The sequence below is a fragment of the Gamsiella multidivaricata genome (assembly GCF_025024155.1).
Source record: "Gamsiella multidivaricata strain RSA 2152 chromosome Unknown BC939scaffold_4, whole genome shotgun sequence".
Lineage (NCBI taxonomy): Eukaryota > Fungi > Mortierellomycota > Mortierellomycetes > Mortierellales > Mortierellaceae > Gamsiella > Gamsiella multidivaricata.
Genome location: NW_026251712.1, coordinates 748,180 through 771,726, shown reverse-complemented (window position 1 = coordinate 771,726; position 23,547 = coordinate 748,180). Strand labels below are relative to the sequence as shown.

Sequence of the window (23,547 nt, the reverse complement as noted above, 5' to 3'; positions counted from 1 at the left end):
GGTTACAGGTATAAGTTCAAAAAGTGAGTAGGCCCACTTTATAATAGGCTAATCTGAGCTCACATCCAGTGACCTCAGGTGGAGGAAAGACGGGACGAGGAGGTGGAGGAAATGTTACAATAGTAGAGGATTCGGCTCGCAAGCCAGTAGAACGGATTCCGTGCTCTCAAGAAACCAAGACCATCTCCCAGATGTACAGGTTGCAATTGGAGAGATGGTCTTGGCAGATTTGCAGGTGAGGAGCCTGCCAGCTAGCCGAGCGGATCGCAGGAGAAAGACCTCGGGACGCTTAGGGAGGTTACAGTGAAGTTGTTGGAGATGGTGCGACTGCCACACTAGAAGATTTAGGGCCAGATAGACACAAGTCTCAGAGACTATTCACTAGGAAACCAGCACTGATTGTTCTCTCTCGGAGGCCATGTTGAATAAAAAAAAAAAAAAAAAATTCCCTATTTGCAAGAACCATGTAAACGGGAGCTGCCCTGGCCCCGTGAATTGCGGACCATGCGTCGCGTGCTCATGGGGATTTATGTTAATAAAAAAAAAAAAAAAAAAGCTGCCCTGGCCCCGTGAGGAAGGTAGACGGACCGCGGATTATAGGGTGCTACAGCATTGCTTGGGGCGAGGGAAGTTGGACATAATGGAGGGTTTATTCGGTTTAAAAACAACTTTATTAACATTGGATCTGGATTAGGAGACGTGTATCGCGCAACAGGTCACGCAGGAGTTAGGTTAGGCTAGCTATGCGACATGGGTTATGAATTTGACGCCTCAAGCCAACATAGTTGATAGAGGATGCGGCTCTGCCGTGCATGGAAGGCATCTATGGCTTCAAGGCCTTTGCGGACCATGCGTCTCGTGCTCATGGGGATTTATGTTAATAAAAAAAAAAAAAAAAAAAAATAGATTGTTAAAAAATCCCTATTTGCAAAGCTCGTTCCAGCTCTCTCGCAACTGGAGCTTCCGTCGAACTGCGCTCAGCACGAGCGGTACCCTAGTTCCTCTCCATCGCTCTCCATCTCGGCAAGGATTAGTAAGTACGACGCCGCTCTGGGCCCCATCGAGTATATAAATGCGTTTAAAGTCATGTATAATAGTAAATCGGTTACGAAGACCCAAAGACCAGTTCGTTTACTCCCGCGTACCCCGTTTCCACTTATCTCGCTTGCTCCGTTACCTACCTATCTCACACTTACCCTGTTCTTTTTCACCCGTAACAGAAATCGAGATCTTGACTGCGTGATATCACCAATAATTAAAAGAATACCCACTCGTCTCCCTGGCTCCCTTTTCACCCCGGGGCCCCTGAGGCCTAAAAATTAGCTCCCAGATGTTCTATAATAATGTCTTGAGCATTTTTGCAGCGAATATTGACGATTAGTGTTTATTCCACCGGTTTTTTTTTTTACTATTGTTAGTAAGTGTTGATGATTAATTTACTATTGTTAGTAAGTGTTGATGATTAATTTACTATTGTAGTCGATAATCATCTACCTATACCAAGAGGTTAATGCGATGCGTTCTTTGAAGGAGGGAAGGACGGCATGATCCATGACACCGCTCAGGAACAGGACACAACGTCCAGCCTTGGGTGCAACATCGATCTGCTTCTCCTCCTCATCGCTCATACCCTTGTCAAAAATCCTGAGCTCACCGCCATCGCCCTCAGTCCAGTCCGGGTTGAAGTACACAATTGCCTGTGAAAGGAGAAAGGTTAAAAAAAAAGGCAAAGGCGTGTTTGGTCAATGGAATTCAATGAACACAACGACTTACAGTAACACGACGCTGGTCTCGATCATCACGATCGTTTGTAGGGAAGGAATCCCTGTGTCGCTCATAATGACTTGAGTCTGGAGGATAATATGCCAACTGATATTCCGCCTGTCCATGCAAATGCACCAGCTTGGCCAGATCCACATGCAACTGTTTCGAGAACCAATCTACACACTGGTTTAATGCCGGAGACTGCTCCAAGAACTTGGAGCCAGGCGATACCCAGATTGTGTAGTCGCCACGGGCACTCCCTTCACGAAACGGATCCTCTTCGATGTTGTGTTTGCCGCTCGCCTTGTCCATCTGTCCTGCCTTGAACATGTGTGTGCCCCAATCCCGGACAGACTGGATCACGGATTGATCGATCACATTGTCGAGAACTGTGTATCCCTTGTGAAAGAGTTCGTTGCCGTTGTTTGCAGTCAGGACCTGGAAGGACTCGGAGCTGACTTCTTCGTTGAAAAGCTCCTGAGCCAGAATGATAGGCGGCATAGACGAATCCAAATGCTGCAGTAAATCCATTTCGGAAATTTCCTCGACCTCTTCTACCTCCTCCTCATCGCCCTCGTTGTATTCGTAATCGGATGGTAATGATTCGACATCGTCTCCAGGAAACGCAGGGAGCTCCATGCCCTTTGAGGCCGCGTATTTCATAATGCGGCTCGCAAGTGCATCGTCGTGTGAATCGTTCGAGTCCATTGTTGATGCGAAAGGTTTGCACCGAGTGCGAGAAGAGTGAGAGGAGTGAGAGGAATGATTGTCCAAATCATTTTTTTGACTGCAAAGCTGTCACGATTGATGAATAAAAAACATCTTTGTCTCATTTTGACAGAAAGAGCAGTGAGCTAGAGTGAAAACATAACCACATCTGTAGGCGTGAAATAATATGCGCGATATTGCAGCTGAAATCGAAGCAGCCAGATGTTCATGGTAATCAGATACTGGTGAGCGAACTCGTATTGGTGTGCCATCCGTGCTCAGCTAATCCAGCCCTCTCGCGGCCTTTGTGTGCAGTTGTGTTGCCTCCCTCTGAAGGCCTAGCACCTGCTCTCGGACATGTTGGCCACGTTCGTCAAGGCAGCTCTGCTGCTTCATAAGTGCATCCTTGACAACACCTAGCAGAGAGTCGACACCCCTACCATTACCATCCAAAAAAAGCCTGAGTGGTAATATTCAATAAAGAAACTATTGCATGGAAAACTTGGCCATGAGTACCTACTGAACTGCCTCCATCATGCTCTCCAACGATAAGTGGAACTTGATCCGGATCTCTATTAGTCGCAAATATAAAAACAACGCAAGATATTAAAGTGGTTAAATCGCTCTAGTTGCCGAGCTTGATGGTCCTTTTGATGGCAGCTCCTTACCATTTAGTCGCGACTTGAACTCATCAGTCGTTGTAGGCACCTCAAACACTGGAGCAGCTTCAGAACTTTGGTCCTTGTCCTGATTCGGACCCTGACCCTGACTCTGACTTTGATCTTGGCCCGTATCGTAACCAGGCATCGGATCCTCGTAATCTGCTGGAGCCTCCGGCAACTTCGTATGCTCCATCTTGGGGCTATGGGCATCCTCCAGATGTATGTCGTCATCAAGGTCATCACCCTCATCGATGCTCAACTTTGATGCTTCACGAACGTCTTTGGTGGCGCTCTGGATCTCAGAGTGTAGCCCGCTCTTTAGGACAGGCGTCTTAGGAGAAGCCCCTTGACTAATGCCATCCTCGTGCTCTGCAGATGACTGAGGTTCGAGAATTGGACTCAATGGTGCAAAGTTCTCCTGGAACAGTTCATCAATCTCGTTCAAGGCGTGTTGGGTATCCGAGACAGTAATGTGTGTCGATGGCGCAGCCTTCTTGACCCGTGTTATCGGACTGTGCTTATCTAGTGATGCTGTATCGGGTCCGAGACTGAGGTCCATGGATTCTTGCGAGGAGAACCATGCTTCTTCCGAGATAAATCGTTCATCTGTCTGAGGTTCGCCACGATGGCGTTTCAGTGCTGATGAATCCAAACTGTGGGTGGTATCATTGGCATCTCCTTTCCCTGCGGAGGATCGGTGGCGCCTGTATTCACTCGAGCCTTCTTGGTCCTCAGTTCGACGAGGAATTCGTATAGAGACCTGAAAATCGTCGCCTGATTCCATTGGTAACATGTCGTCGTCGTCGTCGTTGAAGCCGATCGAGTCGCTGAAGCTACTTTTCCCTGATTGCTTATTCAGGCTATGATATTTGGAAGGGAGTCGGGTGTCTAGATCTGTAGTGTTGTCTGGGTATCCAGAGTTGGTGGTGAAACCGGTGCGATCGTTTCTGCTGTATCGTGCATGATTGTTCCTGTGGATGTCAGAAATGGTCATCCATGATTTATTACGGTCGCTTTGAGCGGCCTTGGAATGAAGTACAGGGCCCTGACGATGTGCCGCAGCAGGTCTTTGCCGTTGAGGATGCACGCGTCGCATATTTACTCTGCAGAATGGATGGAGAGAGAGGCTGCAGGAAGAATAAAGGCAACGGCGCGACCTCGCGACCTTGCCTTTTTTCACTAAATCCTAGATATCGTTTTCGCACGTGACATAGCTTCCCAACCGGGCATACACATAACTTTGTGTGCGGCGCTTTTTGTGTTTGCTTCTCTACTGCTTTTTGTTGCTTTCGATCAAGGTATTGCTTGTGCCATGAAGATGAACCTGAATCAAGAATGTGATGTTTGGGAAAGGAGATGGGGCTCAAGGGAACAACACGGGCGATCCCTATAGAAAGGAAAAAAGGGGGAAAAAAGCATACCCATACCGTTTATTGATATGCAGGAGAGGTCTGAGCCGTCTGTTAGACCAAGTTCCTTTCGAATGGGAATCTAACGAGCATCGTTTGACCATTCCCTTTGCTTTCCCCCCCCCCCCCTCCAAATAGGAAACGGAAACGAGAATACCCCACCGAAATCGTCAAGCTAGAAGCAAACAACATGTCAACCAACTCCAAGGCGATCCCTCTTCCAAGCAGACGTGCTGAACCTGGCACGCCTATCCCCTTGGATTATGGCACCACCCCCGGCGGCACCATCTATTCGAGCACTCCGGGAGGTAAGCAACCGTTTTATCAGCGCAGTGTTAATTGTCATTTGCCCCTTCTTTGCATTGCCTTTTTTCGAGCAAGGACAGAGGAACAATATATCACCATCACTCTCAGGACCTTGTCAGAAGCCAGGATGATTCTTTTTTTTTTTCATGACACTGACTGAGACCAACCCAACCTCGGGCCCCTGTCAGGCCTCTTCCCATGAGGAACAGGTCAGGTGGGAAATACAGCAACTGTGGTCAAATCTGAAGCCAGAAGGAAGCAATTGAGGAAATTCTCCGTACTCAGGAGCAACAGAACATCGGAGCGCCAGAGCACCATGAACACATGGACATCCGACAATGGCTTCCGACTTACCCTTGTAACGAACGAAGCCTAACTATTGAGGGCCCATATCAACATATCAACGCAGAGTCTGTTCAATGAGGAGCCGGAGCGCAATGCTATGGAACAGAATAGGCTTTTCAGCGGGGCAAAAAGCAAGGACTATGCGAGAACTCTTGTACTTTTCTTGCACTTCATCCTCTTGCTCTCTGTACATTTTTGTGCATTTCGCATTTAGCGCTTATTCCTGCTTTGCTTTCTTTGTCGCACCACTTAAAATTTTTTTTCCGCGCCGACCATTTATTTCTCAATCTGAAAGAAAACCTAATACAAGGCATCATTATATTATCTGTCAATGGTCGATAGGAACTCGAATCATTTACGATCGTAACACGCTGTTGAGCCTGCGCAACTCGCCCCTGTCGCGCACCCCTCCTGCAAAGCTCGCCTATGTTGCAGGAGTGACCGGAGCCAGCCTGCCTCACCAGGCTGGCAGCCACCACAACCGATCGCACCTCAATGTTGAGACTCATGATTCGGGCTCGGATTCAGACTCGGATTCGGACGAGGAGAAGCGCAAGGCCATTGCCAAGGCTCAGGAGGATGAGGACGCCAAAGGTATGTTGCCATCATCATTTCGCCGCATTTTTTTTTTTTTTTTTAGAATTGTCTGCTGACTTGGTCACGCTTTATTGTAATTTGCTAGCTCATGCCGTCGCTTCAAAGGACATCAAGGACGGGCAACTGTTCGACATGGATATGGAGTAGAGAGGACTATGTTCTTCTAGGTTAGAAGGCATAAAAAACACAAAAAAAAAAATACAGAGCGTGGTTGCCCTGTAAAAAATCACACATGATATCATTCATGTTTGCTGCTGGACATTCAGTTAGATCTTTTAATATGAACAGAAAAAAATCAAAATGGACAAAAAAAAAAAAAAAAAAAAGATAAAAAAGGCATAGAACAGCGCGTGGTGGATGTGAAGGGTCATTATCTGTGCAAAGGAATGCTCTATGGTACAAGGATACATGGTAAAGACAAAGTCGAAATAGACCCGCGAGAAATTAGATACAGGGGACTAAACAAAAAAAGCAAATAAGAATCAGAATCATTGCATCCTAGGATCAAGGGTCCATCGGATGGTCCTTCGCCATGTGGCGTGAATACGTCCATTCATCCTGACGTCGAGAAGGTTGTTGACTTGAGTTTTCGGTAGAGGGACCGGAAGACTCGTCGCGAGCCATGAGCTTTCGGACCTTGAAGTCTCGAGCTGCAGCCTGCTCTGCTTTCATCGCATCTGATTCGTTTGTAAGGGCAACAGATGATGGACCGACAGAAGGATCGGTAGAGGTGCGGCCCTCCATCAGAGAGGTTGACAGTGGACCAGAAAGCTCAGTGGACTCAAGAGACATGGTTGTCGACAGGTCTTGGGTCAACATGGGCACAGAAAGGCCTGTAGTCGAGTGAGGGCCAGATTGAAGGGTTGACGTATCTTCGTCATCAGAATCAAGATCCGATCTCCGTCTGGGTTTTCCTTGCTTGGAGGCATCCGAGTCAGGCTCCAGTCTTGATGCACTTGCCACACTCGAACCAGCAGAGAGCCGATAGGTAGTAGAGGTCGTCATAAGAGGGGCTGATTGGATACCACTAGCGGCAGCTCGACCAGTCGGATTGTATAAAGACGACCCCATGCCATTGTTGCGGAGGAGCTCTTGTTGTCTTTGGTAACGCGCAAAATGTTCCCTAGCATGGAAGGAGAATAGCCGCTTGGCCTCGGCCTGGTGATGGGGCGGAAAATATTGTTGGAACTGGGCATGCAGATGTTGTGCCAACTCATTGTGCTGGCCAGGATGCAATGCGACTTGCTGCACGAAACGTTGCGCGAGCTGCTCCGGCGTTGGTGAATCTGGAGAGATACCAAGGTGGGGCATGAGCTCAGTTCGGGAAGACGTCCTGATAGGTGCGGTTGAAGGGTGTGGGTGGGTCATGGATCTTTGAGGAACTTGAGGGATGGGGCCTACAGTCGAGGGCGACGTAGGAATAGACCGCGCCTCAGGACACCGATGATGCTGTTGCGGGATATGAGAAAAACGATGCTGTTGACGTTGGTGCTGGTGTTGAGAGAGATGCATTGGCCGCGAATCCTGGATAACAGGCTCTGGCGAGGATTGGTAGCGCATTTGTGATTGCTGCTGAAGCATGGGATGTTGCGAAGGCTGAGTTACTGGCGGCTGTTGAGGTAGGACAAGCTGTTGTCGTTGAAGAGGTTGCTGTGGCTGGCAGGGGACATGAGATGATGTCGCTGCTGACATCGATATAGGTGTGAGTGCCCGACCTATCGGAGCTGCTGCTACGGCGGTTCGTACCGGCAATTGCATTTGCGGATTCGAGACTGATGAAGACGATACTCGTTGAAAAGACTGATGATTGTGCTGTTGATGCTGTTGATGCTGGCGCTCATACTGATGCCGACTTTGATGCTGCTGCTGCTGCTGCTGCTGAGGTAGAGATTGAGGCTGAAGTTGAGGCTGAGGCTGTCGCTGGAGCTGCGGCTGATACTGAGTTCTATGGATATGGTGCCCTGTTGAGCTGCTGCCCTCACCGCCCCCAATCATCCTTGCGCCGGTTGTGCCTGAGGCCATTGAGGATATGCCGCCATTTTCCATCAGACTATGGCCTGCTTCGGGCTGGTCCTGAAGATCAGATGGCGGCGGTGGTGGTGGGGGAGCAGGAGGAAGGTCGGCTCCAAACGAGGATGACACTCCCATAGACTCTGGTTTCTTTTCGATGCACCACCAACGGTGTCCCTCATTCCAGGCTTTGCTCTGACACTGCTTGCTGCAGTACTTGGCTTTACGGCACCTGCGGCACTTTGCAAACTCTCTTGGCTTTGTCTCCCACTTGCCACAGCCTGTATAGGCACACTGACGGATGCCCTTCCTTGTATCGTCCTTGCGGCAAGCATTTCGCATGATAACGCCTGCCCAGTACTGAATCTCTAAAGGATGCATCGTCCGGTGAGTGAACTTTTCGACAATAGCAAAGACGTTGGATCCAGAGTCCGTATGGAATGAGGACCGAAGAGATGGGTATTTGGAGAGATACGCGAGAAGTTGGAGGGAATGAAGAATGTCATCCTCGCGGTAGAAAAACTGGTGCTGCGGTCGTGCCTCTCCGTTCTCCATGGGTATTGACCGGGCGTTGCCTTCAATTGCATGGGCCTGTGGCTGCTCACGCATCGACGGCATGGTAGAGGGGTTTTCCTGGGCATTATCGAGCGATGTATGGTTGTAAAGTGCTGAATTCTGAGAGGTGGGCTCCGTCGTCAAGGTGTCAGTTAGAGGGGCCACGGGCCCGGTTGCAATAGTCGAAGTTGTTGTCAGGGCAGGGGCGGTGATGGATGTAGAGGAGTATGAGGAGGAGGATGTGTTAGTGGAGGTGCCCTGCCTCGACTCTTGCGGCCGCTGGTCGTGCTCATCTGATGTAGGTGCGGTGTATGGGTGTGAGTCGTTAATGGCGTCTCCGTCTGTGACCATCGGTTGGGAGTTTTGCTGCGCTGCCTCAACTCTCCAGAGCAGCCTCTTTCTCTCGTTCTCATCGCTGACGGACTTGAGGACTGTGAAGAAGCTCTCCAGGACGTTGACGATGACGGGTATCATGCCTGCCTGTACAACTCTCTTGCGGATATGTTCTGTGCCACGGACCCCGATGTTGACTACACATTGGAAGGCAAGTGTCCACTTGAGACCATTCTTCTTGTCGTTCACCTTGGTGTTTTTGAGAATAGTGACCAGTCGCTCGAGGCCACCGTCTTTGGTGATGAATTCGCGGATGGTAGGGGTTGAGCCGGTGAGGTAGGCCAGGTTGGTGAGGGTGTTGATGATAGGGACATAGTCTGTGCAGTCCAGGGCACGCCGGTCGTATATGGAGCTGGTGATGCAGATGGCTGCCCTGTTCTGGTTCGGAAAGGAAAAGTTGGGCTCCCTCATGATCTGGAAGGGGGCGATGCGATGCGAGGAAGCGGATGGGGAGACGGGCGAATGAGCGAGGGCGAGGAGCAGAAGAGGCGTAGGGAAGAGAACAGAGAGAAGGGTGGTTAGAGAGTCGAGTCGTTGGGTTGGGAGACAAGGCCCTGTCTAGGAAAAGGGCTGATGTGGCAATCGTACAGCTAGGGATGGGCAGCACAGCAGCAACGGCTCTTTGTTGCAGAGACGGGAGTGGGGGGAGGAGAGCGCGAGAAAACAAAGGGGATCGGGATGAAGAATGGCGAGTGGGATGAACAAAGGTCGGTGGGGACACCGCAAGAAGAAGAGCGAGGACGAAGAAGGGGACGAGGCCAGAGAATGGGGGCAGAAAGGGGTGGACTGGTTGAATGGGTGGGGTGGGGTGTGATTGGATGGATGAGGTGAGTGTGTGTGTGTATGTGTATGTGTGGGTGTGGGTGGGTGTATGAGTGGATTAGTGTGCGTGTGAGGGAATGGGATGAAAGAAGAAGGAAGAAGGAGAAGAGAAGAAGAGGAGGGTTCAGACTAATAATAAGATTAATGAGAATAAGTAAATATATATGACGTATGCACAGCCGAATGAATAGACTGGACATATTCGAATCAATCATTCAATGGGGCTGTCCCATTCGTACGCAGAAGACGAGGGGGGTGAAGTAAGATGCACATTCATTCACTTTGGCCACTGGGCGAGGGCAGAAAAATATAACTCCAACCAAAAAAAAAGATGTCATAATCAGCAGTGACAAGGGCAGAAGGAGGGGAGGGGTGCATCTGCCATGCCGTGCCATGCCATGCCATGCCGCGCCACGCCGTAAAGAAACACAGACGCGCCAAAGAAGAAGGAGAAGAAGGAGGAGCAGGAGAGGGAAAAGGGCAAGAATAGGCAGGGATAGAGGGAGCTGCATTCCTTACATCCACTCCATCAGATTGAAAAACACCGCTCACAGGCCACCACCAGATGGACTGCCTGACTGGACCTTCTTCACTCGGTCGAGAAACCCCTTTCCCTCCAATTTTTCATAGAATAACGCGAAACCGACGCGATGGAAACACGAAGGGGACGCAGGGAACGAGAAGGAGCAAAAGGTGGACGTCGAGGGCCAAGGCAAAGTTTAGGATGCATTCGCACATTTAGGAATAGAGCGAAAATGAGCAGGAGAGCAGAGGACTCTAGTCAAGCACCGCCCAACCAGACTTGTAACCGAACGCAATGCAATAAATCCAAGACATCAAGAAACCAACAGAGACAGGGGGCGAAGAGGGAGGGCGCGTACGCGAGCGGAACATCCAGGCAAGCCTTTGCAGTCTCTGTCTGCGGATTTGACAAAAAGGATAAGCACCATCGACAACCCAACGTCGCACCTCTGTGTGCATTTACCTCTCTCAGACTAGCCATGTCAATGGATGCTGGGTTATAAAAAAAAAATCCGGGCTATCGTATTGCACCGCCCATTCAACTGTGTCATCGCGATATTTCGTGCTCTGTTATTGTTGCATTGGCCTCTTTTCTTTATTGCACCCTACCCATCTCTCCAGGTTCACAGCAGCACCCTGTCCAGTTGTAAGAGGAGCACTATGCGCGGTCGACACGGAAGAGGCGATGTGCTGTAGGGAGGTGGGGTGGTAAAGGGGAAGAATAAAAGAGAGGGGAGGGAGGGGAGGGAAAGATACTGACGAATTTTCTTTGCGTGCCAGAAAACCACTTTACCTTGGTTAGAGACGATCAGTCACTCCTGCAGGCGGTTTGTTTCCAAGTTAAATTGCGCGTATGGCCAGTGGTAGAAACGGCAGAGGTGGACGCACCTCCAAAAATAAAAGGGGGATAGCGAGGGGTTGCTGAATAGAGCTGTAACGACGCGTTGAACTACGGCGAGTCTGAGTCCCGGTTGGAGGTAAACTGGGGTATGGTTGAGGGATCGAATGGGTAGATGAGGATTACGAAGTAGGTGGAATCGAATGAGGCTAGGGAGGAGAGAAGGTTCCTCTGGAGCCACCAAACAAACTGGACGGCGGGAGTGTTCGACAGAGGACAAACAGGGTTCAAAAGAGCGGCGGAGAAGATTGGCCGGAGGGGGAGAGGAGGGGGGGGAGACGCCGGGGGAAGAGGCGGCGGTATATAAACAAAAAAAAACTTTTGAGTGCATGCATGTAGTTTAGAATGATTCAGTCCTATCCTGTGGAGACTACTGGCAGTCGACAAAAAAGGCTCAAAAACAAGATAGAAACCCCTATCGAGATATTCGCGAACAAATTTCAGTCCTACATCGGGACATCGGGGCATCGGGGCGAGGAGGGCTCCATCGAGACGCGTCTCCTTACCAACGCGGAGATGATTAGTCCGATGAATGACTGTTCCATGGCCTTTTTTTTTTTTCTTTTTATTTATCTGAGAATCCTTCGGATCCAGACATCCACGCGTCTCTGTTTTTCAGGAACCCACTATCCCTCCTGTCCTTTGTATGAATGTCCACAACCAAGTGCTCGATGAACACACACGGCGGCATATGGCGTCTGATGCCTGTCGCGTTTCAATTGTTAGAAGATCATCGTAAATAAATGTTTCCAGCAAAGATTAAATATGGACACAAAACATTGCCTCCTGCTCTGCTCACATACTTCAAAGATACACAAGCACCTCACTCCTGCGCACCCACGCCGCATTTTTGTTCAAGCGAGGGGGCTTTTTTTTTTTCAAGTCTAGGTAGGGTTCTATAGTTCTCGTTAGTCTAATGTCCTCCGGTGCAGCATGTGGCGATGCCAATAATACCAGAATTGCGTAGGGTACACAATCGAAGGAGAGTTGGGCCCTTCTACAGACATCACGAAGATTGCCTCACGCTCAACAAAAAAATCACCTGTTACAGCCTTATTGCTGTGGCTCATGAGACACCCGGCTCCAGTCGTCCATGCGCTGCGGTTCATTTTGGTACCGGACTGGCCATAAAAGTATCATTAAAGCAAAGACATCCAGTCGCTTTGCTTCGCTATCCAAGCCGACACAAATTACGGGAAATCAATCTGGAGCCGACAGAGTACATTGAGTCTTTGAATCAATAATTAAGAATGGAGGCAGCAGGCTTTGCCAGGGTTAGAAGGCCTAGAATACCGTTCGCACGTACTGCAAAGCAGTTCGCCTTCCATTTGTCGCGCCCATTATCTTTTGAAGCGCCGAGCCCTTTCTGAGGACCAAATCAACATTGAAAGAAGAATAGGGTTCAAAAGAGAGGACAGCCAGATTCTATATGGTTCAAGCATCAGAGGAAGGAAGAAAGGGAGGAAAGAGAGAGCAGAAATTCGCCCCTTCTAAAGAGAATGCCGATGCTTGCACGAACACCATGCTCCGTAGAGCGAAAGGCATTTATTGGGTTCTGACCACAAACGTGTGGAAAGTCGACTTTTACAGTTGACCATGCTTTTCCCGATAATCTTTCGAAAGGTAGTACCATTAAGTACCATTGTGTATCTGACATCATGTTCATCGCACACCCCTTTGTCCGCAGACTACTAATGAGGTCCATCCCTTCTTGGATACCTCGCCTGAAAATGCATGGCAAGACAGTAAAGAATAGAGTACTTAATGTAGAGGATGGAAATGGATGGCAAGCTGAATACAGCACGAAGGTTACTGAGCCCATTGATGTCAACCTCATTGCCGAACGCGCGAAAGAGGCGGTGCAAGTTGTTGAAAGTACGTTGCCAGAGCATTCCAAGCCGTCAGACTGGAGGTTGGTCTTCATGACCACTCCCGCGTGGGAAGTTCGGCAAGGGAGCCTGAACAATCGGTGTTTATCCAGCGCCTCGAGAGATTTAGTTCATTCCTTCAAGGGAGATGGGTACTGGGTCTTTGTTCTTTCAGCAAAATTCATATGGAGATGAGCGTACGTCTGTTATTACTATCCCTAGCATGAAATGTAGCCTTGAACTGAAGCAGAGTGAAGGAGAACAGAGGAGCGAGGACAAAAAAATTCCTCCGCTCAAGGCTGTATTTGCCAATGCCCCCCTTGTCAAACGAACCTGACCCTGGCATGACCCATTACACGTTCCAAAGACCAGAATGGTTGGCGGCGGGCGAACAAACACTGCTGCGCGAGATCTTTCCATTTTTTTTTATGATGAACACTGACCAGGCACGAGATGCAGCTCGAAATAAACAAAGAGAAAAATAACCCGCAGCACATTCAGCTGGATTTTTAGAATTAAGAAAGCGCCTATACCATGCGGAGATAATTTATGGCAGCTCACCACGTTTTTTTGACAAGTTCGGCAGCCAAGGACCGACACAGCGAGGTATTGAGATTAAGTATCAAACGCTAAAACTGCGAGAATCAAGGCAGATCAACGGATTCCTGCGGATGTTTTACGCAGCCTCCCATGTTCACCCTGATTCACGATGGAGACAACAACAGCAGAACTATTAATAATTAAAATAAAACGCTGCTCCATTGGCATCGGCAGGTCCATTCCAACTACCCGCTGTTTACCTTGAATATCTCATAAAGCAGGGTATAGGGTGAGGAAAGGAGCCGCTGAGGCAGAGAACAGGGGAGCGGATCTTCAGTGTCTCAAGAACATGTCCAATGTGGATGCGACCTAGTGTTACTCAGCATGTTCGTTTGGATGTTGTTGCTGGCCACCGTTATCGCCCTGCTCCCGTTTCCTTTTCTTTCTAGCTGGCCCGGCTGTGTTGTTGAGGTTGATGGTGATGCATCCATATACGGTAGACAACACATTGGAGGGAGGGGTGGTACAGGTACAAAAATAGTGCCATGTCATACGCAGGCTGCACGCGTAAAGGATGATGCGACAGCGACTTTTCTTTGCAGCCGCGCAAAAGAATTCTCCGTCGAAAACTCAATCTCGACCCTCGTCTTGCCGTGCTCATATGCCAGGCGCACACTGGCCAGCCAGCTCCGAAGAGGGGCGCTCTCAATTGATTCAGTCCACAATCCGCAATTGGCAGATGGTCCTTCCGTATCCGTCATGATCACCAGTCCGCAGTCCTCAACTGAGATCTCGCCGACTCCTTGAAGGGCCTATATAAGCTACACATCATCTCCCTCTTCCGTCTCTCTTCCGCATCCCTGCATCTTCTTCACCCGTGTTCTATTAGCATCCAGCATTTCTTTGCATTCTGTCTACAGCGTCGCATCTTCGTACCCCAAAGCACTCCCGCACTCTCGTCTCTCTGCATTCACCGCGCCTAACATTGATAAACTTTCTCCACGCCAAGCATCGAAAACAACAAATCACTCTTGCCAGCAATACCTCTTGGCATTGACATATCAACAACACTTTGCTACCCCAATCCTCCCCTCGTTCCTTTCTGTTTCACGACCCCACACTCGCCACTTACAGCAGCCCTCGTTTAAAACATCAAGGAACAGTCTCAAGCACGCGTCCAGCGACACCTCAAATTCATATTACACAGCACACAAATACCCTCACAATGGGACGCAAAGCATCAGACGGCTGGTTCTCGGTCAGCCTAGACGAGCCCTATATTCTCACCCCAGACCCTTCACCATCATCATTAGAGCCAGTATCCGTTCCCCATCAGGTTCGCCTCAATGGCGCCATCATCCTTCGCCTCACTAAACCAACAAAAGTAAAGTCGTTATCTCTGACCTTCTCTGGGCATGCAAGGACCACGTTCTTCTTTGATTCATCCAACATCCCAGGTGCAAAGCCATGTGTTTCCATTGGTAAGTACCCTACCTTCCTAGGAATTCTATATTACCACCTCAATCCACAGCGTCCTTTTCTGTTGGGAGAACCACAGTCTGCCTCGCTATTTCATCTCTTGGTCCTCGGGACACTTACCACGACTGAATATCCCCTACGGCCTATGCTGGCACGCAGTTACCCGGACCTCCATACCTCAAACTCAGATGCCACAAGTTTGTTCTTTCAAGCCGCGAAACGGGCCTATCTGCCGAATGAATAGATGTGTATAGTGCATTTCGATAGACCAACCAGTAGTGTTAGGGTTCAATTGTGTTCGTTGATGTCATGTCGTATCATTTATTAGCACCGCGCGAGGAGGGGCCCTCCAGCGGGGTTAATCCAGCGGGGTTAATCCAGCGGGGTTTATCCATGAACGGACGGCGGTGGTTGTGCTCCCTTGGTCCAATGCAGCATGGCGTTTTTTAATGTGTGGCGCACACTGCAATTTGCCTGAGCGCAGATGAAGGAAAAAAAATCATTATTATGCACTTTTTTGGAAGACATTTACGTGCATGGGACACTCGAACCCTGCCCGATCGAGAGACAACATCCCAAAACCTGGGGAATTGATTAATGCCACCATCGCTGACCTGGTCTGTTCGCTCAACTGTATGATATTTAGACAAACACCACTACGGATGCACCCTGACCGAGCAGAAGGAGACCCTCTTGTCCTGCATGGCCTCGGATATGCATCTTCTTCCAGTAGGAACCCACAGGCTCCCGTTCTCCTTCGCCATCAATGAGCGTCTCCCTGCCGTAGTCTCCTCGGTCCCCATCGCCGTACATTACCAAGTGATAGCCTCGCTCCAGTTGGGTTCCTTGTTGCCTTTCGTGTCGCCCCACCATATTATTAAGCCTGTGATCTTGCTCCAACGCGACGAGCTCCCTTCAGATGACATGTTTAGCACGACGGTCATACGCGTCAAGTCCAAGGATACGGAGCGTCTGTCCAGCCACATCAGCATCCCATGCTCGGTCTTCCCCCAAGGTGGCATCATCCCGTTGACGCTGAATCTTTCCCTCAGAGGCAACGCGACGACGGCCACCAAGGTCACAATCGAGTTGATAGAGTCCATCTATGCGCGTCCACATGGGGCTTCCGGTCCGCAGTCTGATATCCTCATCGACGAACGCTTGGTCACCAGGCAGAACTGTCCCGTCCACGACTGGCCCTCCTCTACAACGGAGGAACCAGTCTTGGTCCCCAAACGGCTCATGTTCAAGGTCCCTCAACTGCCTCTCTCGGCTTGGTCAAAAGACGACGCCATTGCTATGTCGAACGTACGACCAAGCCTCGACAAGGGGTTCTGTCATGCCTCGGGCATGTACACGAACTCGAATGTCAGGATTGCACACTTTCTTCGCGTCCTTGTCCAAGTCCGCGGATTGAGCAGTGATGCCGGGTCGACGATCGAACACGACTCTGGAGAGAACGAGGCTCGGGTGTGGATCGTCGGTAACCAAGAATACAAGGACGATGAGATGAACCCGCCAAGTTATTACCGATCCTTCTCAACCAAGCTTGTCGAGGGCGACAAGATCCACGAGATTGACCAGCTAGCCATCGAGGCCCTCCAAGATGAGCTGCCGGAGTCAGTGGTGCCACCCTGTTACGAGGACAGCTGTGTTGGATCCTCTGCCAGAACTTCGCCCATGCTGACCTCGTGGCCGAATCACAGCCAAACCAGCCTGGACCAGTTCAGTTTGATTGAGAGTCTCGGAGAGAGTGCCACTAGTGCAGTCAGTCATGATGCCTATGCGCATGATCTTGCTGCGTACACTCAGCGATACTCCTATGCTAATGCTGCAGTTCTTGCAATATAATAAACCCATCGCATAAAATAAAAAAAAAATAAAAAAAAGCTTTTCACCGATAATTATCTTGGCTCTGATACGGCATACTGCTATCACGCACGTACGAATTTTATCCGCATCACCGAAAGATGTCCTTTCCCCTTATCGTTGAGCAAGCAGCAGCATCTCTAGTCCATGCATCTTTGCCCTCATATTTCTCATTTATATTGATTCGATTCAACAAGTGTTCATACAATAATGATGAGCAAAAGCAGTTTGAAGTTTTCAAAAAGAAATATCAACAGAAAGATGTTGCGTTTTATTTCTTTAAGCGCGGTCGGGACGGGGGCCACGGGGCTTGCGGGTCTCGATAGGAGCCTGCTTGACCTCAATGGCGGTGACACCAGCCAAATCCTCGAAGTTCAAGGACTTGAGCAAGTTCTATTGAAATTGAAAAGATAAAAGACGTGATCAGTCTGTGCTGCTGCTGAGGGAGCCATTTGCTACAGTTGTCATCAGGAGAAATCATTGTCGGCTGTCCGAGCTAGGTATCATCCAGGTTCCAATTATCCCCATAAGACACATCGCAACCCTTGCACAGCTAGTGATCTCGCTGAACCAAAACAAGCTAAGCAAGGAAACTACAGAGGTTTCATACCTGGGTCTCAGTGTCAATCTCAATAGCAGAGGTATCCAAGGCAGAGACCTCGGGGATGTAGTTGTCCTTGCGCTCTCTCTCCTCCTCCTGAAGCTTGAAGGAGATACCACGGACGGGGCCGCGTTGGATACGCTTCATCAAGTGGGTGGTGAAACCAGCAATCTTGTTGCGGAGACGCTTGGAGGGGATGATGGCGACCTCGGAAGCAATCTTCTTGTTGGTCTGGAAGTCCAGAGTCAAGCGAGGATAGTACTTCTCGATGAGAACCTTGGAGGCCCTCTTGACAGTCTTAGTTCTGAGAGTTGTTGAAGGGTGAGAAGAAATAGAAAGAATATATTGTCAGTCGAAGGTTGCTGATTCCTGGGCTGATCCTCTTCTCCTGCGAGGTCCACGAATGTTCTGTTCCACTCTGTCCGTATGATATTTACCTAACGCGACCCTAGAGAATGCAAGAAAACAAGGATATTGGGGGGGGGGGAGTTAGTGTCCAGACTTTTGATAAGCAGCAGGTTTTTTGGGGCCAAAGAAAGCGCAGGCTGATCGATATAGTGCTGGATGAAGATTGGATGTTCTGATCCCGTGGCTGCCAACCATGCTGCCTTCCCTGTTCTATTGAAAGTGTCGAGTACAAGCCGTCTAAAACTCTCATCCTCGCTTTCTTTTAATCATCATCTCCCTGCGTGTTGAATCTGTATGATCCTTTGTATGTAATCCAATCCGTTTGGGTAAAATGCCGCTCAAACTGACGAATTCTGGTTTTGCGTGAGTTCAGCATGGATGAGATGACGCCAATAGTGAGGGTCTCTGATTCCAGACTGGATTGATTGTCGAGTGCGATGGATGCATGTTGTCCGACTCCGTTGTATCCATCGTGCTTGGATGTCTGAGACAAGGGATGGCAGCATGTGACTAACCATTTTGGATAAGAATTGTAGAGGAGGAAAACACGCTGGCTGCAGAAGAAGACTGTACTTTATTTTGCACACAGTTTGAGCGCCGTGGGCCATTAAGGAGCACGGCAAACACGCTTTCAAATCCAGCGCGTGCAGGAATCAGAGATATTATCTTGCAATGCTCGGACCAATTTCGGCCATGATTCGCTCTTCCTACAGAGCAGAAGGAGTGCCGAGGGCAATTATGCCATATTGCATGTCGCCGCAAAGGAACTTATCCCATCAAACGGCGTTTGATTTGAATCCATTGCGCCGCCTTGCCGTGCCCTGCAAACACCATAGCGCTATCTTTTGACCCCATGCACCATTTGTGTCTCATTCCTGCGGTCATTATCGTGCCTTGGCAAGCTCCAGCAGCCTTTGACGTAAAACAGATCTGTCTTACGTCTTTCTCCATGGCAACAGCCCCCACATCCCGCCGCACTGCAACAGCCAGAGAGAAGAGTAGCCAAGCAGGAATAAAAATAGTAAATTCAGGCACACGACATGAGGAAGTATATTGAAGTATATTTAAAATAAAATGCAGAACAGCAGGGCTCTCGTGAACACAAGCGAACCAAAGATGGAAAACCTGGGTGGTGTGGACCGCCAGACGAGACTCTCCAATTGCTATCGTCCCCTAGCCCACTCTTCCGCCCTCGTCCCTGAGTCCGTTCTTTTTTTATCACCTCCACCACATCCGTCTCGCACACACTCTCTCACTCTTTAACCTGGTCTCTCTCGCCTCCTCCTCCTTCTTCCTCTCGTACAGCTGCCGACCCCTTCCTGCTTCCTTCAATATCCTCCCTTTATTTCCGTTCTCCTGCAGACAGCGAGGACTTGTAGTGCCCGATAGCTTCCTTCTGAGGTTCGTCCAGTACTGCCTATATCACTGTGTTGTCCCCCCAAAACTGACTCGTCCTCGACCTCCGTCGCCGCAACCCTTCCATCTTAAACAGCTCCCGTTCACAAACAGGCGAGCGATGGATCTCACTGCCTTAGCCTATCCATTATAAAGTACAATCCCCGATTCCATCCCAAAAAAGCATCCCCAGTCCTTTGGCAGGCAGCATTCTCCGTCTCTCACATATTATATACCAAAATAGCATGCATGTACTCTCCGTTAAGCTGATCGTTATAATTTCTTTCCCAGACCTCAAGCCTATCTCTCCTCCCTTTCTCTTATGTCGCAAAGACAACCTCGATTGCAGCTGCAGCATCAGCAGAGCGAGAACCAGATCAAAGCTGTGCCATACGTTCAGTCGTACGACGCCGTGGACTCGAGCCATCTGTCCATCGCTCACTCTCCTTTCTCAAACAATCCTTCAACAGCCAACTGGGCTTATCAGACGCCCCCACTTTCGTCGTCTTCGTCTGAACCGAACATTGCGGGAATACAAAGAATAACCTTAGCAACACGACCGAACCCATACCGCGTCATAGAACAACAGCCTTACCCTTGGAACCTCCCCTCTGCAGCATCGTCGAGTGCTACGTTGAATCCATTATCGAGTCAAGTCTACCAAGGCTCTGTTTCGGACAGACATAAGCTGATCAATTCCTCTTACTCCAACAGAAGTCGCCTCCAGAGCAGCACGATAGATTCGCACGACATCGAGCACTTCAAAGCCGTTGAGCTCCACAACACAAAAAGTCGCCCATTCACTCCTTCCACCATGCGTCATCGAGAACAAGACAGCGCCAATGACCTGGCATCAATCAATTCATCGGCTCGGCCCTCGCTATCGCAGCAGATGACGAAGAAGAAGCGTAACTTCTGGCCTTCCTTCCCCCGCAAGTTTCGTTTCCGTCCTGATGGTGTCGAGCGCCATCGCAAGGCAGATTCGGTTGGAAACAAGAAGGCTAAGTTCAGCAACGAGCGTACGATGATCCACTGGATCAAGGCAGCGATGTTGATGGGCAGTCTGGCCATGACCCTGCTCTCGTTTGGCAAGAACAATATTACACCGTACATTGGATTGGCTCTTTTGATGACCTGTCTAATGACATTGATCTACACGACGACAACGTTTCATGTCCGGATGGAATGGCTGAATATGCGCCGGGACGATGTCAATTACTATGACCGCTTTGCGCCAACCATCTTGACCATCATTTTAATGATGACATTTGCATTCAACGCAATAGGTAGGAGTATAAGTTGGCAATGAAGATTGGAACGCATGGAGAGGGGAAGGGGGGAAGGAAGATATTGTGTAGCAAGCATGGCAGATGAACGACGAGCAATTGACTTTTATTTATTTATTTCACAATATGTTTTTGTTGATATTAGTTGTCTACACAGGCGACTTTAAGACAAACAAGGATTTCTTGAAACACAAGTAATCGATCTCTGTAGCGGCATATAGCAGTATCTCTTAAAAATGAAATTGGGCATCATTGCAGTTGAATCACGTCCCAAGGCCATGTACTCGGCCAGGATTTTTTAATATCCTCGATCTTTGCGTGTGTGCGTGTGTGCGTGCGTGCTTTTCTTCTCTTCTCTTCTCTCTTCTATTTTTTCCGGCAAGGCGTACGCGTCGGATGTTCCACAAGAGATCGGCGGCAGGCGAAAATGCCCAGCAGCGCATGTTGGTTACCCTTGGTACGCGATTTTAAGATGAGCGGCGATATACCGCATTAGGTTTACAGTGATCGGTCCAATAGATCAAAGCTTGTCCAGGGATGGAGCCCGACAATGGCGTTTGCTAAAGAGCTGCCATCAACAAGGTTAGCCAAGAACTAGTTGGATTGATACTTCATCGTGACATGCTTGGATAACGTGGATACCTCACCGTTCGGCTTGTGTCCCTCAAGGTGATCGCCGGACCGACTCTTTTATAGCAGCGACGAATTTTCTTGATTGCTGCTCACCAATCGGTCTGGTTGTAGTGGCAACCTTATCTTTGGCACCTGAACATATATAGTGAGCGAAGCACTCGGTTCTTTCTTTAACTCCTCCTCCCTTCCGTCTCATCCAGCACCAGAGACTCCTTTCACCTCTCTACCCAGCTGACTCATTCCATTAGTTGTCTCTCAGCATGCCTTCCTGTGCCGCAAAACGATTCGGAACCGAGACACTCTCGAAGGAGGAACGAGCACTCCTCAGCCAGCCGCTCACTTTGCCCTTCTCCGGAAAGGTGGTCAAGAACCGATTCTGCAAAGCTGCATTGAGCGAATCCCTTGCTCGCTCAGATGGGCAGATCGACAAACAACACATGGACCGGCTCGTCAACGTCTACAGTGCCTGGGCCAAGGGCGGTTCAGGACTTATCCTGACAGGAAACGTGATGGTCGATAGGACGATGCGGGAGATGGAACACAATGTCGCTGTTGAGGATGAACGAGACCTGGGACGACTTAAGGCATGGGCTGAGGCGGTTCAGTCTGAGGGTAAGTTAAGTTAAGAGAAGGATCTAGCGGGAAAGGGCAATATGAAATCCGTTGGGGGAGGGAACGGGGCGAGATGCGCACTATTCACTTTGTGCTGACGGTTGTTTTTTTTCCCTTCTTCTCACAGGTGCGGCTCTTTATGCCCAAGTTAGCCATCCTGGTCGACAGACCCATGCTCATCTCACAAAGGAGCCTGTTGCTCCAAGCGCCGTTCCCATGGCGAATTTCCACCCGCTCATGACATTTAGTAAGCGACCGAGCCAATACTTTGAGCGCATACTGTATGTTAATCACACAGAGTCGAGAGCGCCAAACTCACCGTTCGCCCTTCTCATCCCACTCAATAGACCCTCCGCGAGCTCTCACGACCGCAGAAGTTCAGGGTCTGGTGCAATCCTACGTTAAGACCTCAGTCGTTCTTCACAAAGCAGGATTCGATGGCATCGAACTCCATGCTGCACACGGCTACCTCATTAGCCAGTTCCTCAACCCACGGACGAACGAACGTACAGACGACTATGGCGGTAGTCTCGAAAACCGTGCCAGGTTCTTATCCGAGATCATCCAAGGGATCAAAGCAACAACGCCCAAGGAATTCTCCATCGGTGTGAAACTCAATAGTGTCGATTTTGGGCGAAGGCGTAGCTCTTCCGAAACCGTTACTGCTTCGACCGCAACCCCCTCGTCCGTCGAAGGAAAAGGCTCTGATAGGATCGACCGCGATCTGGAGGAAGCTGTTCAGGTCTCGATCATGCTCCAGGATTTGGGAGTCGATTTCATCGAGATCTCTGGGGGGAGCTACGAGAGCTTTGCTGCAGGATTGATGGATGGAAAAGCAACAGGAGATGACAAGACCTCCGCTGCATCTGGTGCTACGGAAAGGACCCGAAAGCGCGAGGCACATTTCGCAGTGTTTGCAGAACGTATCTCCAGCGCCCTCACGACCACGAAGGTGATCCTCACGGGCGGATTCGTCAGCGCCTCGGCCATGGCAGAATCATTGAAGACGACCGCCGACAGCGGGAAGGCCCATATCGACATGGTTGGCTTGGGCCGCACTATCTGCACAGAACCTGATCTACCAAACTTGATCATGTCTGGTGCTGTGACGGGAGCGATCAAATTACCAAAGACACCTGGCGGGTTCTTTGACGATGTCTTTGTGTGTGGCGGTAACATCCGGAGGATGGCGTTTAAGAAGCAGCCGCTGTGGTCCTTATCAAAGATGCTCTTCAGTGCTGAGCATGTTGGTTATGCGATGGATTATGCAAAGGTTGGGATTCAGAGGATCAAGCACCTCTTTTCATGAACAAGTAAAAAAACGAAGTAGAGGGTTATCTCGATTCGATCGTTAAATACGTTGGTGCTGAATACCTTTTTTCTTGGTCCTGCTCTGGTTCGTCACCCCTCTCCTCTCTTGATGCAACTTAATAAAAACCATATCTAGTGCTCTGCTACTCTGCTGTTCATCGCCCTCTCGATATGGAATAGGAATCCTCCCCGTCAAGGAAGAGATTCACGTGAGGCAACCGCTTAGGCTGCCCTTCTCTTGCAAAAGTGATCAAGAATCGGGTCTGTAGAGGCCATCCTGAGCGAAAACCTTGAGCAGATAGCCAAATCGGTAAGGAACATCTCAACGGCCCCATCAACCTGTACGATACATGGACTTCGAGATGATCTTAACATGAAATATCATGACCAACGAGCGATGCGGGAGATGGGAACATAGTATCGCGCTCGAGGTTGAACGCGACGCAAACTTTGTTCGCAAGCGCGGTAAAAGGGCTGACCGTTACTGTTGTAACGTCGTCGATATCTGGGACGCATGGACTTGCGGCACAGCGTCGTCAGCCATCGCGGCCACC

The 23,547-nt window shown here is 49.6% G+C and overlaps 8 protein-coding genes across 8 annotated transcripts; 4 read left to right on the top strand and 4 right to left on the bottom strand.

Moving 5' to 3' along the window:
- Positions 1 to 1,404: 1,404 nt before the first annotated feature.
- BC939DRAFT_419164 (2OG-Fe(II) oxygenase superfamily-domain-containing protein) lies at positions 1,405 to 2,525 on the bottom strand. Its single transcript, XM_051553050.1, has 2 exons — positions 1,774 to 2,525; positions 1,405 to 1,697 (listed from the first exon to the last, which is right to left on the bottom strand). Exons 1-2 carry the CDS (start codon positions 2,470 to 2,472, stop codon positions 1,491 to 1,493), a joined length of 906 nt encoding a protein of 301 aa, XP_051417086.1. The 5' UTR covers positions 2,473 to 2,525; the 3' UTR covers positions 1,405 to 1,490.
- Positions 2,526 to 2,613: 88 nt separating this feature from the next.
- Positions 2,614 to 4,408, bottom strand: BC939DRAFT_190959 (uncharacterized protein). The gene is made up of 3 exons (XM_051550527.1): positions 3,141 to 4,408; positions 2,993 to 3,044; positions 2,614 to 2,908 (listed from the first exon to the last, which is right to left on the bottom strand). The coding sequence occupies exons 1-3, from the start codon at positions 4,228 to 4,230 to the stop codon at positions 2,755 to 2,757; spliced, it is 1,296 nt and encodes a 431-aa protein (XP_051417085.1). The 5' UTR covers positions 4,231 to 4,408; the 3' UTR covers positions 2,614 to 2,754.
- A 240-nt stretch (positions 4,409 to 4,648) lies between these two features.
- Positions 4,649 to 6,112, top strand: BC939DRAFT_437539 (eukaryotic translation initiation factor 4E binding protein-domain-containing protein). Its single transcript, XM_051553713.1, has 3 exons — positions 4,649 to 4,851; positions 5,537 to 5,788; positions 5,877 to 6,112. The coding sequence occupies exons 1-3, from the start codon at positions 4,734 to 4,736 to the stop codon at positions 5,936 to 5,938; spliced, it is 432 nt and encodes a 143-aa protein (XP_051417084.1). The 5' UTR covers positions 4,649 to 4,733; the 3' UTR covers positions 5,939 to 6,112.
- A 1,839-nt stretch (positions 6,113 to 7,951) lies between these two features.
- Positions 7,952 to 10,844, bottom strand: BC939DRAFT_517693 (uncharacterized protein; the record flags this gene model as incomplete). The annotated part of the gene is made up of 3 exons (XM_051561175.1): positions 10,557 to 10,844; positions 8,705 to 9,163; positions 7,952 to 8,398 (listed from the first exon to the last, which is right to left on the bottom strand). Coding segments are annotated over exons 1-3 (924 nt in total), but the record flags the coding sequence as incomplete, so codon positions are not given.
- A 3,327-nt stretch (positions 10,845 to 14,171) lies between these two features.
- Positions 14,172 to 16,778, top strand: BC939DRAFT_437531 (uncharacterized protein). The gene is made up of 2 exons (XM_051553712.1): positions 14,172 to 14,880; positions 15,525 to 16,778. The coding sequence occupies exons 1-2, from the start codon at positions 14,625 to 14,627 to the stop codon at positions 16,727 to 16,729; spliced, it is 1,461 nt and encodes a 486-aa protein (XP_051417082.1). The 5' UTR covers positions 14,172 to 14,624; the 3' UTR covers positions 16,730 to 16,778.
- Positions 16,779 to 16,974: 196 nt separating this feature from the next.
- On the bottom strand, positions 16,975 to 18,294 carry BC939DRAFT_437528 (40S ribosomal protein S17). Its single transcript, XM_051553711.1, has 4 exons — positions 18,272 to 18,294; positions 17,786 to 17,796; positions 17,358 to 17,652; positions 16,975 to 17,140 (listed from the first exon to the last, which is right to left on the bottom strand). Exons 1-4 carry the CDS (start codon positions 18,272 to 18,274, stop codon positions 17,027 to 17,029), a joined length of 423 nt encoding a protein of 140 aa, XP_051417081.1. The 5' UTR covers positions 18,275 to 18,294; the 3' UTR covers positions 16,975 to 17,026.
- Positions 18,295 to 19,178: 884 nt separating this feature from the next.
- On the top strand, positions 19,179 to 20,731 carry BC939DRAFT_190673 (uncharacterized protein). The gene is made up of 3 exons (XM_051550526.1): positions 19,179 to 19,306; positions 19,443 to 20,437; positions 20,583 to 20,731. The coding sequence occupies exons 2-3, from the start codon at positions 19,474 to 19,476 to the stop codon at positions 20,633 to 20,635; spliced, it is 1,017 nt and encodes a 338-aa protein (XP_051417080.1). The 5' UTR covers positions 19,179 to 19,306; positions 19,443 to 19,473; the 3' UTR covers positions 20,636 to 20,731.
- A 599-nt stretch (positions 20,732 to 21,330) lies between these two features.
- BC939DRAFT_473149 (uncharacterized protein) lies at positions 21,331 to 22,999 on the top strand (the record flags this gene model as incomplete). Its single annotated transcript, XM_051558331.1, has 4 exons — positions 21,331 to 21,682; positions 21,810 to 21,929; positions 22,030 to 22,854; positions 22,956 to 22,999. 4 exons carry the CDS (start codon positions 21,331 to 21,333, stop codon positions 22,997 to 22,999), a joined length of 1,341 nt encoding a protein of 446 aa, XP_051417079.1.
- Positions 23,000 to 23,547: the final 548 nt, after the last annotated feature.

Bases quoted from the DNA above. Each gene is read 5' to 3' on its own strand.
- BC939DRAFT_437531 (XM_051553712.1), top strand. From the start codon at position 14,625: ATGGGACGCAAAGCATCAGACGGCTGGTTCTCGGTCAGCCTAGACGAG. The intron at 14,881-15,524 runs GTAAGTACCCTA...TATGATATTTAG, and splicing joins AAAGCCATGTGTTTCCATTG to ACAAACACCACTACGGATGC.
- BC939DRAFT_437539 (XM_051553713.1), top strand. From the start codon at position 4,734: ATGTCAACCAACTCCAAGGCGATCCCTCTTCCAAGCAGACGTGCTGAA. The intron at 4,852-5,536 runs GTAAGCAACCGT...AATGGTCGATAG, and splicing joins CTATTCGAGCACTCCGGGAG to GAACTCGAATCATTTACGAT. The intron at 5,789-5,876 runs GTATGTTGCCAT...GTAATTTGCTAG, and splicing joins GGAGGATGAGGACGCCAAAG to CTCATGCCGTCGCTTCAAAG.
- BC939DRAFT_190673 (XM_051550526.1), top strand. From the start codon at position 19,474: ATGTCGCAAAGACAACCTCGATTGCAGCTGCAGCATCAGCAGAGCGAG. The intron at 20,438-20,582 runs GTAGGAGTATAA...TGTTGATATTAG, and splicing joins ATTTGCATTCAACGCAATAG to TTGTCTACACAGGCGACTTT.
- BC939DRAFT_190959 (XM_051550527.1), bottom strand. From the start codon at position 4,230: ATGCGACGCGTGCATCCTCAACGGCAAAGACCTGCTGCGGCACATCGT. The intron at 3,045-3,140 runs GTAAGGAGCTGC...TGCGACTAATAG, and splicing joins GTTCAAGTCGCGACTAAATG to AGATCCGGATCAAGTTCCAC. The intron at 2,909-2,992 runs GTAGGTACTCAT...TGGTAATGGTAG, and splicing joins AGCATGATGGAGGCAGTTCA to GGGTGTCGACTCTCTGCTAG.
- BC939DRAFT_419164 (XM_051553050.1), bottom strand. From the start codon at position 2,472: ATGGACTCGAACGATTCACACGACGATGCACTTGCGAGCCGCATTATG. The intron at 1,698-1,773 runs GTAAGTCGTTGT...CTCCTTTCACAG, and splicing joins GAGACCAGCGTCGTGTTACT to GCAATTGTGTACTTCAACCC.
- BC939DRAFT_437528 (XM_051553711.1), bottom strand. The intron at 17,141-17,357 runs GTATGAAACCTC...CAATTTCAATAG, and splicing joins AGATTGACACTGAGACCCAG to AACTTGCTCAAGTCCTTGAA.